The sequence below is a fragment of the Oryx dammah genome, unplaced genomic scaffold, assembly GCF_014754425.2.
Source record: "Oryx dammah isolate SB20612 unplaced genomic scaffold, SCBI_Odam_1.1 HiC_scaffold_27, whole genome shotgun sequence".
Classification (NCBI taxonomy): domain Eukaryota; kingdom Metazoa; phylum Chordata; class Mammalia; order Artiodactyla; family Bovidae; genus Oryx; species Oryx dammah.
Genome location: NW_024070211.1, coordinates 2,103,008 through 2,117,658, shown reverse-complemented (window position 1 = coordinate 2,117,658; position 14,651 = coordinate 2,103,008). Strand labels below are relative to the sequence as shown.

The following is a 14,651-nucleotide window of genomic DNA, read 5'->3' as shown; positions in this document are numbered from 1 at the left end:
GTGTGTGTGTGTGTTGGGGGTGGGTGTGTGTCTTGTGTGCCCACTCAGTGTGTGCTTCTAAGTGAGGGTCAGTGCCAGCGTTTAGGCTCTGCCGTCTCTTCCTTGTTGTCCGAGCGCAGCTCCAAGCACCTATCAGGAAGGTGTGAGTTGGGATTCGGTGGATCCCCAGGTGAGTGAAGCCCTCCGGAGTGCGCTGAGCTCCGTCCGGTCTCCGCGCTCTTGGCCGAGGGCGCGGGCTCGTCTCCGGACCGAGTGGGGCGAGCGCGCAGCCAGTCCTCTCAGTTCAGGGCCCCGACCGGTGGTTGCCAAGGACGTTGGAACCCCAGGCTGCCCACTCGGGGCCATCTAACTCTTGGCCTGGTCCCTGCCCTCCGCTGCTGCAGGCGACTCAGCGGGGTGGGTTCAGTCAGTCACGAGGGAGACCCCCCAGCCGGCGCCCCTAAACCCGGGCTGACGGATCCAACTCTCGGTTTCCGAGGCTGGGGGATCCCGTGGGATCCCGTGGGCTCCCGCGGGGCGGGCAGAAGGGGAGAAAGAGGGGGGTGTCTGTCGAAATGAGCGTGGCCGTTCTTGCCTGTTGGAGACCAATTTCACAAATGGTTTTTGCAACAATTAAGAAGTGTGGCGGGGTGAAATGGCGATTTCACATCCAGCAGGGGAAAAGAGGGGAGGTTCACCTGGGCTCGGGGCCACCGCTGCTCGGGGAGGGAACACTCCCCCTCCTCTTGGCCCGGAAAGTGTTCCGGGGCTGGAGGCAGCCCCTCACCCCAGTCTCTCTCTTTCCCTGTTTCTTCCCCTCCTCTCCCGCTGTCTGTCTGTCTCACACACTTTTCTGCCCTCCCCTGCCCCCTACAGTCTGTGTCACGGGCTCCTCCCCCCAGTCCCCTCTCATTTCCCCTCGGCCTTTCTGACTTCTCCCAGGCTATCTCCTCCCCGCCTCTGCCCAGTTTGTCCGCTGCATCCCCCACCGCCAGGGTTTCCCAAAGTATGTACTGTCCTCCTTGGCTCTCTGAGCCTGAGTCCCTTTGGTTAGATGGGGATCCACAGCGATCTTTGGGAAGACACCTTCCTCTGTTTGGCATCCACCTTAAACTCCAGGCCCGGCCCAGTGGGGTTGAGCACCCCACTCCCTGCAGGAACCAGTGTCTCCTAAATGTTCTAAAGGCTTGAACAGTGGTTTTCTACCCCTACCTTCTCTGGTCTAAGAGCTCCTCCACCTCTTTATTAAGGGCTACAACAATGCTAAAATAAGGAATCCCCCACTCCCCCACATTCCCAAATGGAACCCTCCAACCCCAATTAAAATGGGAAAGACAAAGGCCCACGGGTTAGGGGCAAGACCCCGGTTGACTTCAGCTGGGGAAGCTGGTCTTTCTCTGGCTGTGAATTGATGAGACGCAAGAGATCAGTTATGGCCGCCACTGGGGCTCTTTTCCTGGACCCCCAGGGGGTCAGGGGTCTCTCCCCAGCCCAAGGGAGAGGACACTCTTTCAGATCCCTGTGCAATGAGCACTTTTTGAAGGCGATTACCCAATAAATCTTCATTTAAAGGGTGATAAATCCACCTTGAAAACCAAGGGTTTTGATTTTGGCAGGGCCTTTTGCATTTTCTGAGGCTCCAGCCTAAGACATCGACAAATGGAATTATTCAGTCTTCAAATGTTTGATAATGAGGGAGGTGGGGGCGGGGAGAGAAATGGAATATCCGCGAACAAAGGCCCCTCGGTGGCAGCTCCGGGCTCTCTCGGGGTTCCGGAGGCCAGAATTCCTCAGGGCCGCGTTGGAAGAGGCACCTTTCCCCCTACTCCCCAGCATCTTGTATTATTTTTTTCCTCTTCGGAAGAAACACTCTTCTCAGAGTGACCTTGAAATATTTGCCCAAACCCGAGGAAGAAGTAAAGGAAATCAGGGGTGTTTCTGGGCTTGACATTTTAATTTCCCCCAGAAAAACAGAACGTGGTGCCTTGGATTCCAGTTCCCAAGGTAAACAACGACAACACACTCCTAACGAGCCTTCTCCCAGGCCTGCTCTTCCTTTGGCTTCAGGCAGCCTCCTCCTCCTTCCTTCCTTCTTCCTGGGGCTCTGTCCTCCTCCTCCTCCTCTTTCTCCTTATTCTCAGGCTGGTCCTGAGAGCCTCCTGAAAACCTGGAAGGAAAGACAGCGAGGCTGAGGCGCCGGGGCCCCTCACTGGCCGGTGGCTTGTCCGCTGGGGCCCCCCTCGTCCTGCTCCTGCCCCCTGGACATCCCTGTCTTGTCCCTGCTTTCCCACTGACTTTCAGAAGTGCAGCGCTGCCCCATGTCTGTACACACCTTCCCTCCTTGCCATTTCTGGGGTGGGCAAAGGGCCTCCCCAGGAAGAGGAGAGTGTCCCTCCGATCGGGGTCCCAGTGGCCTAAGGGGTGTGGAGTGGGGTGTTGGTGACTGTGTGTCAGAGTGTGTGCCTGAGGACAAATGAGCTGAGTGCACGTATGAGAGCGCGTGGGGACGTCTGTATGTGGGCATGTGTGCCTGTGTGTGTGTGCACACAGATCCGAGGAGGTGGAAGTGGGTGTGCAACAGGAAGCCCTGTGTGCTGGATCCATGGAGGAGCCTGGGGAGGGCCGTCTCCTCCCAAGCCCCTGGCTGCCTGAACAAAAGACCACGTGTCAGATGAAGATGGACTGGCATCACTGACCGCTTCAGTTCATTTCTCCAAGTTCAAGTCCAGCGGTAACGGGTTGTCTACCGTGCTCAGACAGTTACCTTATCACAGCTGAGCATCTGTGGAACCGGCAAAGCGTTTTCATTAAACAAATCCAAAAGGGGTGGCGGCGGTCTGCTCCAGCCAGCCTGGAGCTTGTGGCTCTGCACACGTTCCAGGGAAGCCCACAAGCCCAGTCAAACTTTCCTTCCAGGCCCCCAGGCTTTGGAGGGCTGGGGTGGGACCGGATTAAGGATGCAACTATCAAACACTGCTGGGTTCCCACCTCAGATGGGCTTGCTGCTAAGGGGAAGCTGGTGGAATTGAGTTCCTCGGGTCCCCAGGATTTCTCTGTGCTCATCTTCTAGAGAAGGCCCCTCCTCCGTCATGTGGGGAGGAGTCTTTCTTCTCCTGGATGCAGGAGCACTTACTCTGTGTATTTCCTGCCGTCAGCTAAGTTCCTTAGTAGATGTTCGGTAAATATTCATTGGATAAATGTGTGGGGGAATGAACAAATTTGGCGCAAACGGGATGTCTGGACTTGAGAAAAGGCTGGGAGACCTGGGCTTGAACCTTGTGAGGCCAGTGATTTGAAGGGATATTGAACCTTTGCTGTGGCTTCTGTGCTCCAGGGCTTTCTCAGTCTCCTGGAGCGTGAGAAGGGTGACTAGCCACACTTGCAGAGAGGAAGAAGCCCAAGTGGAGCTCGAAGCCTGGCTGATCCGTGCCATCCTGAGCAGCAGTGGTGCGCTGGGTGCAAACACCCAGGCTAGCGTTTGATCTGCAGTCGGCACTCCGCGGGCGCTGGCTCCCTTCCTTCCCGCTTCCTCCGTACAGTCGGCCACTGGGTTCCTTTTGCATTTATCTCTGGGGCTGAGTGAGGGCACAGGGTGCTCAAGAAAGGGCTAACCTGAGTGACCGAGTCACTCTTTGACCCTGAGCCCCAGGGTGAGTAACTGGTAGTGTTGAACGGTAGCCCCGTGCCAGGCACCCAGGAAAGGCTGTTTAGTCTGAAAGCCACTCCTGGTGGTAGATACCAGCATCTGCATTGTACAGAGAGGGAAGCTGAGTTTCAGGGAGGTCCAAGGTCAAGTTCTTTCTGGAGCCATTTTTCCTCTCTTCCCCAATGGCGTATTGGATGCCTGCTGACCTGGAGGGGCTCATCTGGTGTCGTCTTTTTTGCCTTTTCAAATCAGTCGATCCTAGAGGAAATCAACCCTCAGTGTTTACTGGCAGGACTGATGCTGAAGTTAAAGCTCCAGTACTTTGGTCACTGGCTGTGAAGAGCTGACTCATTGGAAAAGACCCTGATGCTGGGAAAGATTGAGGGCAGGAGGAGAAGGCGGTGGCAGAGGATGAGATGGCTGGATGGCATCCCCGACTCATTGGACATGAGTTTGGGCAAACTCCAGGAGACAGTGAAGGACAGGGAAGCCTAATGTGCTGCAGTTCATGGGGTCTCAAACAGTCCGACACGACTTAGCAATTGAACAACAAAGGTCAAACTGAGACTGGTTGCAGGTCGAGGAGCCCTCAGGTGATAGGGAAAGGACTCTAACTCGGTCCTCCTGGACGCTGAAGGCTGCTCTCTTTCTCGCTCCCATTTCTTTTTTTGCTGCATCAGTTTCCCCTTTGGTAAACTGGACGATCTCCAGCTCTAAGCGCAGAGACTGGTACTTGGGGGGCACTCAGAGATGGTACTGAATGAATAAATGAGTGGAGTTGAAACCTCCTGATGACCAGAGGGCACTACGTCCTGTCCGAGAGTCCGTGGGGCTGAGGAGGGGTGGGGAGCGGATGGCAGGGCCAGACCAGAGCATGCCAGAGCTGGGAGGAGCCTTTGAGATGACCTTGTCCACGCAATTCTAAGGTTCAGGAGACCAGCCCCCTCCTGGGGGCCCTGGGGAACCCAGAAGATGCAGAGACCAAGGTGGCCAGTCTTGCGGGGGCATTACTCTGCAGCCCTGGGAGGTGCCGGCCTTCACCGGAATGCACAGACGGAAGGGAGAGAGCACTGCACATTTGTCTAGGTGAATTAAAAGCACAATCCCCATTTCCCAGAGGGAGCGGTTGGTTCATATTTATACATTTAGTCTTACAGGTGTAAAATAGGTTTCCTTTATGCTTATATAATAATTTTTCATTTGAATTTCAAGGCTTTATTCCCTTCTTTGGATTCAAGTCTTCCACCTGAACCCAATTCTCTCCATAACCATTAATTCCTTCATCATAGAAATGAATTCCATCTAATTCTCTATAGTGGCAGTTAGAGGAGATCAAAAAGGGCCTTTGCACAGCCCACCCCCCCGCCCGCGTCTGCCACCGTGCTCTCAGCTCTCCTGCTCACCCCACCCCACCAATGCTGGGTTTCAGAAACCAGAGCTTGGAGCAGAAAAACTTATTTCTCTCAGTAACTGTGTGTGTGTGTGTGTGTGTGTGTGTGAGTGCGTGTGCCCATGAGTGTGCTGTAGAAAATGCTGCTCAGTTTCAGAAAGGCAACAACAGCAGTAATAATAATGACGGCTTATGATGAGCCAGACACCTGCCAGGCACTTCATAAACATGGTACTTTTGAAAGCTCCTATGTGCTCGTGAAGGAGGGATCGATATCTTCATATTACAGAAGAGGAGATGAAAGTCCAGAAATGTGAAATAAATTGCCCAGGGTCACACTGCTCGGAGGTGGCAGGGTTTAAAATTTTTTTTTTTAATTATTAAGTATTTCACGCAGATATAATAGAGTGGGCACCTATAGACAACTTCCTCATGCTCTCCTCTACCGAATTATTCCCTTTCTTCTCCTTCAGAAGAAACGCAGTCATGAATTTGCTGTTATTTCTGTACACGCTGAAGGAGGCTGAATAATAACCCCCAAGACTGCTGTTGTTCAGTCGCTCAGTCGTGTCTGACTCTTTGTGAGCCCGTGGCCTGCAGCACGCCAGGCTTCCCTATCCTTCACTAACTCCCGGAGCTTGCTCAAACTCAAATCCACTGAGTCAGTGATGCCATCCAACCATCTCATCCTCTGTCGTCCCCGTCTCCTCCTGCCTTCAATCTTTCCCAGCATCAGGGTCTTTTCCAGTGAGTCGGCTCTTCACATCCAGTGGCCAAAGTAATGGAGCTCCAGCTTCAGCATCAGTCCTTCCAATAAATATTCAGGGTTGATTTTCTTTAGAATGGACTGGTTTGATCTCCTTGCAGTCCAGGAGATATCAGGTCCTAATTCCTGGAACCTGTAAATGTTATCTTAAAATCAAAAAGGATCTTTGCAGATGAGACTAAGCTAAGGCCCTTGAGACAAGGAGATTATCCTGGATTTTCTAGGAGGGTCCTAAATGCCATACCATATGTCCTTCAAAGAGAGGGGAAGGAAGAGATTTGACGCAGACAGAGGAGGATGGGTCGCTGTGACTGTGGAGACAGAGTGGAGCGATACGGCCATAAACCAAGGAATCCTGGCAGCCGCCGGAAGGCGAAGGAAGTAGGGATGGTTCTCCCACAAAGCTTCCAGGGAGAACGTACTTTATGACACCTTGGTTTCGGCCCAGTGACCGTGCGATCCCCAGAACCATGAGAGAATAAATTCCTGTTGTCTTAAGCCACCAAGCCTGTAGAAATCTGTTACCACAATCACGGGAAAGTAAAATATATCCTTTTATAATCTTACAACCTTTTACATTGAAATATGTAGACTTCACAGTTTATATAATGCTATACGTAGGTTTCATCCTGAAACTTGCTTTTATTTCCCAACATAATGGTTTTGAAATTCATCCTTACTGACATAAGTAGTTGTCAGGTTTTTGTTTTGGGGGCTGTGCTGGCTCCTCACTGCTTTTCTCTTGCGGGCTTCTCTCTAGCTGTGGTGAGCCGGGCTGCTCTTTGCTGCAGAGCATGGGTGTCTCGTGCGGTGGTTCCTCTTGTTGATGAGCACAGGTTCTAGGACCCGAGGGCTCTGGGATGCGTGGCTTGGCTGCTCCGAGACACGTGAAATCTTCCCAGACCAGGGATCGAACCCGTGTCTCCTGCATTGGCAGGTGGATTCTTATCCCCTGCAACACCAAAGAAGTTCCAAATAGTGTTAGTTCAAAGACAAGGAAGTATCTAATATCCTGGGCAAATACACTTGGATCTGGAGTGGCCTGATTTTCGCCTCTGTGAAATGTTCTGCTGGGTAGAAGCTGAGATGTCTCTGGCTGCCGTGTTCTGTAAGGGCAGGCCCACACTTGCCCTCCCTGTACCCCCAGGTAGGGGACCCGGATGAACACAGATTTGCCATGTGTTGGGAAGGCTGGGATCGTTGCAGCAGGCAGAAGCTATGGGAACCTGATTTCAAGTGAACTTAAAGATTCCATGCCTCTGAGACCTCAGAAGAGGCAATGTTTCCAGAAATGAAGAGCAAGACACTCAACAGGAACATTAAAGTGGAGACAAGAATGTGTGTGCACGTGTGCGTGGTGTGTGTATGAGTACGTGTACACGTGTGTGTGCTAGTGTGACCTCCTTGAGGTCACAGATACAGTCCACCTCCCCCACCACCCCAACCAGGACCTAGGAAACAGTGATTATTTGCTGAGCAAATGAATGCGTGTGATTGTGAGGGTAGGAACCAGTGGGAGATCTGTCCTGTATGTTTATAGTATGTATGATGAATTCAAGTTGATACACGTTGGTATAAATTGTAAGGTTGTGAGTAAGCGCTTCTGTGAAATTCATCTAGGATTTGCACCTCACTTGAACACTTTTACAATTTATGGAGTTTTCACGCTAAGGCGCTTCAGTCATGTCCGACTCTGTGCGACTCCATAGACGGCAGCCCACCAGGCTCCGCCGTCCCTGGGATTCTCCAGGCAAGAACACTGGAGTGGGTTGCCATTTCCTTCTCCAATGCATGAAAGTGAAGAGTGAAAGTGAAGTCGCTCAGTCATATCCGACTTGTAGCGACCACATGGACTGCAGCCCATGAGGCTCCTCCGTCCATGGGATTTTCCAGGCAAGAGTACTGGAGTGGGGTGCCGTTGCCTTCTCCAGGAGTTTCATGACCCTGTTTTAAAAGCTTGATTCTCTATTGAGAACCACTGCCAGCGGGTGAACTGAAGAGGATTGAGCAGCTTCCTGCCCATCCCAGGTTTCTCAGGAGCTTGAGATCCAAGCCAGATAGCCTTGAATAAGAAAACCAGGGGATTGGTTCAAGATGGCAGAGTAGAAGGGCGTGTGCTCATCCTCTCTGGCCAGAGTACCAAAATCGCAACTAGCTGTTGAACAACCATCAACGGGAAGGCACTGGAACCCACCAGAAAAAGAAGAAAACTTGATTCTCTCCTAACGTGGCATGACATAGAGGCAGGCTGTTATTCTCCCAAGATGAAGGAAAGCTGAGATGAAGGCATGAAGTAACTTTCCTGGAGTCATAGAGCAAGCAGGTGGCAAAGTGAAAGTGAAGAGAAAGTGAAAGGCATTCAGTCGTGCCCGACTCTTTGCAACCTCACGGACTATCAGTCCGTGGGATTCTCCAGGCCAGAATACTGGAGTGGGCAGCCTGTCCCTTCTCCAGCAGATCTTCCTGACCCAGGAATCAACCCGGGGTCTCCTGCATTGCAGGCGGATTCTTTATCAACGGAGCTATGAGGGAAGCCAGTTTGCAGAATCCAGGTAGGTCCAGTGAGTGGGATTCTGCAAGAGGACATAGGCTTTATATCTTGATGAGCTCCGTTTTCGTTTAGGTTTTGGTCCTCAGGAGCTGTGTTTCCTGGGGCAAGTGACATAACCTTTCTGAACTTTGGTTTCTTCATTTTAAAAATGAGCACAGAAACACTTAACTTGTGGGGATTGCTGGGGAGAGAAGGTACTCAGCAGGGCTCAGTAAGGGCAGCTCTCTTTGCTCTTCTCAACTGAATGGTGTTTTCCTCTTTCAGCCCTGGGTTATAACCTACATTCCACCAAAAATTATCAGGGAAATTTAGAGACACAAGCCGCCAAACCAGTTGGCTAGCATCAACTGCTATCACCAAGGCGCCTGAGTTATCCCTTTTTTGGGGGTCACTGGGGCGTGATGACCTGTGACCTAGGCAGCCAGCAGGGGTGGGAGCCCAGGAGATTTGGGGTCATCTCGGACTTCTGGAAAGATCTGAGAGACCACTTTCCAATCTGGGCTTTTTCATTATGTAGGGGGCAGTAAATCAAAGGGACTGCCCCAGGCTGCAAACTTAAAAGGGCCCCAGGCTGACAGAACTGGGCAGGGGAGAGGCGGATGGGGAGGAAGCTATAGCCCCCTGGCTTGTCACCAGATGGATCCGAGGGGAACAAAGTAGCACATGAGGTGGGAAAACCCACCAAAAATCAAGCTGAGAAGTAAATGACAAGCTGAAGAAAATACTTTCAACATCTCTGCTGTTCGCGTCTTTGCTATACAAAGAGCTCCTGCAAATCAATAAGGATGACGAACAACCCCTGGTCAATGGACACGGACAGGCAATTTATTAAAGACACACATGTGAGTTGTTAAGTATTAGTTGCTCAGTCGTGTCTGACTTTTTGCGACCCCATGGACTGTACTGTCCGTGGAATTCTCCAGACAAGAAATAATGGAGTGGGTAGGCATTTCCTTCTCTAGGGGATCTTCTGATCCAGGGATCAAACCTGGGTCTCCCGCTTTGCAGGCAGATTCTTTCCTGTCTGAGCCATCAATTGCCGGTCTTACCAGATATCCAGTCAGTTCAGTTCAGTTGCTCAGTCGTGTCCGACTCTTTGAGATCCCATGGACTACCAGATACCCAAGAAATGAAATTAACAAGTTACCATGCTCACCCATCACAGTGGCAGCTATGAGGGGGAAAATGATGCTGTCTAGGGTTATTGAGGGTTCTGGAAGCTGGGACTCTCATGTACTGTTTGTGGCAAACTGTACTGGTATCAGTTCCTGAAGGGCAACTTGGAAAGCACGTTTCTAAAGCTTTAGGAATGTTTATGGACTCAGAGGGAGAGGGAGAGGGTGTGATGATTTGAGAGAATGGCATTGAAACATGTATAATAACATGTAAGAATCGAAATGCCAGTCTATGTCTGATGCAGGATATGACACGCTTGGGGCTGACGTGCGGGGATGACCCAGAGAGATGTTGTGGGGAGGGGGGTGGGAGGGGGGTTCATGTTTGGGAACGCATGTACACCTGTGGTGGATTCATGTCAATCTATGCCAAAACCAATACAGAATTGTAAAGTAAAAATTAAAAATAAATAAATAAATTAAAAAAAAAATAAAGCTTTAGGAATGTTTAGAACCACCCTCTGGCTATTGCTTTATACTTTTAGGAATTTATCATGCATATGGGCAAAGATGTAAGTGTGTTCGTCACATAATTTTTTCCACAATAGGAAAAACAGGAAAAGAAACTTCTAACAAGAGGATATTGCCGGTATGTTACGAAACATCCATATAGTGGCATACTCTGGAACCATCACAGGGACACCCAGTAAAGGGAGTAACATTTGCATAATATTTCTTTCACTCCATGCTAGCAATCACTCTAAATGCTTAGCTCATTTAATACCTACAACTTTTCGAGACAGCTGCTAACATTACCATCCCAGCTGGGGAAGAACATGAAACACAGTGACATTAACTTTTCTTGGTCTCCTACCTGGTCAGTGGCAGACCTCAGGGTGAACTCAGGTCACCCAGAGGCAAGGTCTGTCTTAACTGAACTATACTGCCTCTCAGAATTTTTAATAACTTGGCAAGACATTTATGAAATATTGAATGAAAAAAGTCACTTCCAAAAAGGCGTGATACTACATTTAAAAAAAAAAAAAGCAAAACTTATGCATAGCAAAGTAGCCCCAGATGAATGTTGACCCGAATAATGAATAGGTACTGCTGAAGGGTAGGATATTTTTCTTCTTTTTGCCTCCAGGAACTTTCTGAATTTTCTATCGTGAGGATATTAACTTTGAAAAAGAAAGATATCCACTTGCAAATTATTATAAATGGAAAGAAACAGACTTTGAGCCCATGTTGCTGTCTTAGCACCTAATTACCCCCCAACCCAATATCAAGGCAAAGAAATGAGACTCGGGTCACTCTTTTTTTTTTTTTTTTAAATAATTTTGTTTGTGTATTTATGGCCGTGTGGGGTCTTTGTTGCTGCGTGGGCATTCTCTCATTGCAGCAGGCGAGGGCTCCTCCTCGTAGTGGTGCATGGGCGTCTCTTGCTGCAGAGCGTGGGCTGGCAGGCCCTCGGGCTTCAGGAGCTGTGCCTCGTGGGCTCAGGAGCTGCGGCTCCCGGGCTTAGCTGCTCTGCAGCCTGTGGGATCTTCCTAGATCAGGGACTGAACCCGTGTCTCCTGCATTGGCAGGGGGAGTCTGCTGAGCCTCTGGGGAAGCCTGTCAGGCCACTCTTGATATTCTCCTAGATGACGCTCCCCTAGACCCTTGTGCTGTGAGTCCCTCCCTTCCACGTAGGGAGTGGGGAAACGCTTGCTTGATTTACCTCCACACAGCAACCAAGGCAGCACCCCAACACCTCTTTCCCCGACACCCACGATATGCTGGCCCCAGACAGCAGGGAGCGGCGCTCCTGCAGTTAGGGATGTCGGGTGCCAGAACCTCTGTTTGACCTGGAGTCTTGGGCCCGACCGCTGTGTTATTTGGCTCCCAGATAAATACCATATTTCCCTGCCCCTACTCTTTTGTCTGGACTGTCCCAGCAGCTTCAGGAGCGAGAACACTGGCTCTCCAAGTGTGGTTCCCTGGACGCAGCAACATTAGATCACTGGGGAGCTTGTTAGCAATGCAACTTCTCAGGCTCCATCAGAAGCTCTGGGTGGGTCGGTGGGTGTCTGGGGGGTGGCGGCAAGGATCTGTGTTTTAATAGCCTTCCAGATGATTCATGTAAAGGGTGAGGGTCGCTAAGTCAGGATCCTGGTGCTGGGTTAGAGTATTTGGGGGCATGAGGGGGCCATGGTGCCAGGATTGGGGGGCATGTATTTGGGGCGTGAGAGGCATTTTTCATCTTTTTCAGATGCCCCCAAAGTGACTGGCTCTGCTAAACTTGTTTTTGAAATCCTGAAGACAGGCTCTGGGAAATGAGTTAGTCACCCCTCCCCTCCTCCTCCATCCCTCAGAACGCTGCTGACAGCTGATTAATGGGGAATGACTCTCCAAAGATTTCTTTACATATATTAGGTTAGGAAAGGCTTTGAAAACTTTTTGTGGCAATTGTGCCTGCGAAGATTCCCTCATTGGCTCTCCTCGGGGATGGGGAAGTGTATTCGTCTCCTTGCGATTTAGACAATGACCTTGGTTCTTGAACCTCTCTGGGCAGTGCTCGACTGGGAGCCAAGGGGCCTGGGGCCCACTCGGGCTCCAGCACAGATTCACTGGATGACCTTGGCCAAGTCACTTCCCCTTTGGGCCTCAGTGAACTCCTCGGTTTAATTACAGGGTCTGAGGGTCCCTAGAAGATTGTATCCAGGATTTGGAACCTGAAAATTATTTTCTGCTCTGAATGTCCGGAGCTGGGTCTGGTTGAGAAGATTCACAGAGCTCTGTTCCTAGATTGATTGATTCTAGGGAAGAAACGTGGAATTGTAAAGTGAGGATGTGTGTGTGTGGACTTGTGCGTTTGTTGTTGTTCAGCAGCTAAGGTGTGTCTGACTCTGTGGCCTCATGGACTGCAGCACGCAAGGCTTCCCTGTCTTTCCCTGTCTCCTGGTGTTTGTTCAAACTCATGTCCACTGAGTCAGCGTTGCCATCCAACCATCTCATCCTCTGTCGTCTCCTTCTCCTGCTCTCAGTCTTTCCCAGCATCAGGGGCTTTTCCAGTCAGTTGGCTCTTTGCATCAGGGGGCCAAAGTATTGGAGCTTCAACTTAAAAAGCATCAGCCCTTCCAATGAATGTTCAGGGCTGATCTCCTTCAGAATGGACTGGTTGGATCTCCTTGCAGCCCAAGGGACTCTCAAGAGTCTTCTCCAGCACCACAGTTCAGAAGCGTCAATTTTTCGGCGCTTAGCTTTCTTTATGGCCCAACTCTCACATCCATACATGATTGCTTGAAAAACCTTTGTTGGCAAAGTGATGTCTCTGCTTTTTAAAGTGCTGTCTAGGTTTGTCATAGCTTTTCTTCTGAGGACCAAGCGTCTTTTAATTTCATGGCTGCAGTGAATGTCTGTGCCCTAAAGCCCGCTGTGGGCTGGAATTCGTAGAAGATGTAGACAGATACAGATAAAAGGAGCAGGCTCCAGTTATCTTTATTCCCTGAAAGATACATTAACCAAAAAGTGTTGACTGATCCTGGGTTGTTGGCTGTGAATTGCAAAACGTGAGCCATTCAAATGTGCTCACTGGAAAGTCAAACATTTCTTCAAATGCTCATGGACACCAAAGCTTTTGCAGGGAAACTGGGAGTTGGCATGAAAGCAGAGCTTCCTTGGAAAGAACTGGGAGTCCTTTAAAAACCCTCCAGAGGCAAATTCTTTATTTTCCCTTCAAGGGCAAAGTAAACCCTAGAGGGCAGCCATGGGAGAGAGCAGCAGAGAGAGCTTCCTGAACACAAAGCCTCCCAAGCCTCCCTTTGTGTACCAAGGTCTGGATCCCCAAACTTGGGGTGCGAATAGGGGTGGCTGAGTCAGTTGCCTCCAGCTGCAAGCCTGGTTCACCCCAGGTGTTAGCAGTCTCTGTGCCTGCATGATGTGTGAGAGGTTGGGAAGCGAACGCCTGCACTTCATCAGTGGGGCACGTGCTTAGGCTGCAAAGGAAAGAGCGTCGTAGCTTATCTTTTTCAACCTGGTCATGTCCGCTGACCTACAGCTGGGGCCCAGCGTCCACCGGGCCACAGCTAGTGCTCCCTGCTGCCAGTCTCTGCTGAGCAATGGGAGACGCAAGGTACCAACAGTGTTAGATCCAGGGCACTGCTCCCCAGCTCTAAGCCAGAACCTGGGGTCAAGGTTTCCAGTGGCCTTACTGTCTGAACGTACCCAGGGCGGTCAGTACAGAACCCATTACCCCGGTCCTATTTATTAATAGATGGTGTGTGTGTCCTCAGTCGTGCCTGACTCTATGCGACCCCATGGACTGTAGCTTGCCAGGCTCTTCTGTCCATGGGCTCTCCCAGGTAAGAATGCTGGAGGATATAACCATTTCCTTCTTCAGGGGATCCTCCTTACCCAGGGATTGAACCTGAGTCTCTTGCATCTCCTGTGTTGGCAGGCAGGTTCTTAACCACTGAGTCAGCTACACAGATCCCAGCTGTAAATCCCAAGCCATAGAGCTAGTAAACTTCCACACAGCCAGCCCTCTGGGGTTCAGACACCCTGGCTCACCTAGCTGTGTGACCCTGGGTGCCTCTGTTTCTTCATCTCTTTGTCTGTAAAGCGGGGCTGGTACCTAACTGATGAAATGTTAGCCGAGGTGGTGCACGAGAGGCACTTGGTGCAGCCGCTGACGTTTAGTAGTTGCATAATCAACGTTTATTATTACTAAAGATTCGTCACACACATTTACTGAACCAGATGACATTTATTGACAAGCCACACTGTAGCCAGAGGGACAGTGTGGACACAAAAGCGAAGAACAGTTCAAAGTGGCTTTGGCCCTGAGCCTAAGGCCTGTGTTCAAACCCCGACTGCCATTTTCCAGCTGTGTGGCTTTCCTCGCTGGTAGAGGTCCGTCTGCCCTGGGGAGCTGTCCAGACAGGTGACTGAGTAGGCCAGAGTGGCCTGAATGCGGGGTTAAAGTCACAGGCAGGACTGGAGCGCTGAGGACTTGCTCATTTGAATCTCACCGAAAGAACCTCGTTTATCTCTCTTTAGCATACTTGGGGCATTGGTCCCAGCAGCCCTCGTGGGCACCAAAATTGTGGACGCTCGAGTCCCTTGGATGAAATGGTACGGCGCAGCAGAATACAGCTCACCCTCTGGATCCGTGGGTTCAGCATCCACAGCGACAGAGTGGGTTTCTTTTTTGCTTATCG

The 14,651-nt window shown here is 50.7% G+C and overlaps 1 protein-coding gene across 1 annotated transcript in view; it reads right to left on the bottom strand.

Annotated features, from left to right (window-relative positions):
• PAX7 (paired box 7) overlaps positions 1-13,681 on the bottom strand; it is a 127,846-nt gene extending 114,165 nt beyond the window's left edge. Inside the window, exon 1 of the mRNA XM_040228496.1 lies at positions 13,657-13,681. Within this exon, the coding sequence (XP_040084430.1) occupies positions 13,657-13,681 (25 nt within the window). The remainder of the gene's footprint in view (positions 1-13,656) is intronic.
• Between the last annotated feature and the right edge of the window lie 970 nt (positions 13,682-14,651).